The sequence below is a fragment of the Alligator sinensis genome, unplaced genomic scaffold (genome assembly GCF_000455745.1).
Source record: "Alligator sinensis unplaced genomic scaffold, ASM45574v1 scaffold707_1, whole genome shotgun sequence".
Lineage (NCBI taxonomy): Eukaryota > Metazoa > Chordata > Crocodylia > Alligatoridae > Alligator > Alligator sinensis.
In genome coordinates, this window is record NW_005842065.1 from 1,903,136 (window position 1) to 1,904,038 (window position 903).

Sequence of the window (903 nt, forward strand, 5' to 3'; positions counted from 1 at the left end):
CCCCAGCACCACCGAGGGGGAGGCCGCCAGGGCTATTGCTGCCCTCAACGGCTACCGCCTGGGCGACCGCGTGCTGCAGGTCTCCTTCAAGACCAGCAAGCAGCACAAGGCCTGAGCCTCACTGCCCCCATGACCCCCCTAGTAGGGAGTGGGGAACAGAGCAGTGCCCCCCCCCCACCCCCGGCTCTTTGGAGAGGGCAAGGCAGCCTCCTCATCCTGCTCTGGTTGGGAGGGTGGCACCCTCTGCTGCCTGGCTATTTCCCTCTCCCAGGTTGGGGGTCACCCCCTGCCCTAACCTCTCCCCAACTGGGAGGTGGGGTGGGGGGGTGTGGTGCCCCCTGCTAGCTGGATATTTCTCCCTGAATGCCAGGGGAGGGGGGCAATAAACTGGTGATCCCTCCCCCAGCAGGGGTCTTTGAGAGATGCCCACAACCCCATGTGTGGGAGGACAAACCAGTCCTTCTGGGCTGGATGGCAGGAGGTAGTGCCCTCTGCAGGTACAATATTGCCCCCACAGGAAACGCCCTCCCCACCCCACCCAGGGCAGGAGACCCTGCCATACCCATCCCCACCACCCCAAACTGGTGGAAGTCTGCCCCCCTCAACCCTTGCTGTGGGGGCTCCACTGTTGCTGCCATTTTGGGTGTGGAGGGGTTGGTTCATGGAGGAACAGTGGGGTGGGGGGGTGAGGGGGCATGTGCTGCTGTTGTGTCACCAGTTGCTACGGGCAACAGTGGGACAGCTGTAGTAATGCCCCCGCCCCCGCCCTTTGCCCCAGCCCACCAGTGTGAGCAGGGACATGCACAAAGCATCTCTGGGAGGGGTTTCCCCCCCACCAGGCAGCCTCTCTCTGGTTCTACCCCACCTCTCCACCCCCCCCCCGGTGTCCCAGGTGAGGGTAAT

General features: G+C 64.2%; 1 protein-coding gene across 1 annotated transcript in view; it reads left to right on the forward strand.

Annotated features, from left to right (window-relative positions):
* Nucleotides 1–291, forward strand: part of ELAVL3 (ELAV like RNA binding protein 3) — a 3,307-nt gene extending 3,016 nt beyond the window's left edge. Inside the window, 1 exon segment of the mRNA XM_014519809.2 lies at nucleotides 7–291. Within this exon segment, the coding sequence (XP_014375295.1) occupies nucleotides 7–115 (109 nt within the window). The 3' untranslated portion in view covers nucleotides 116–291.
* Nucleotides 292–903: the final 612 nt, after the last annotated feature.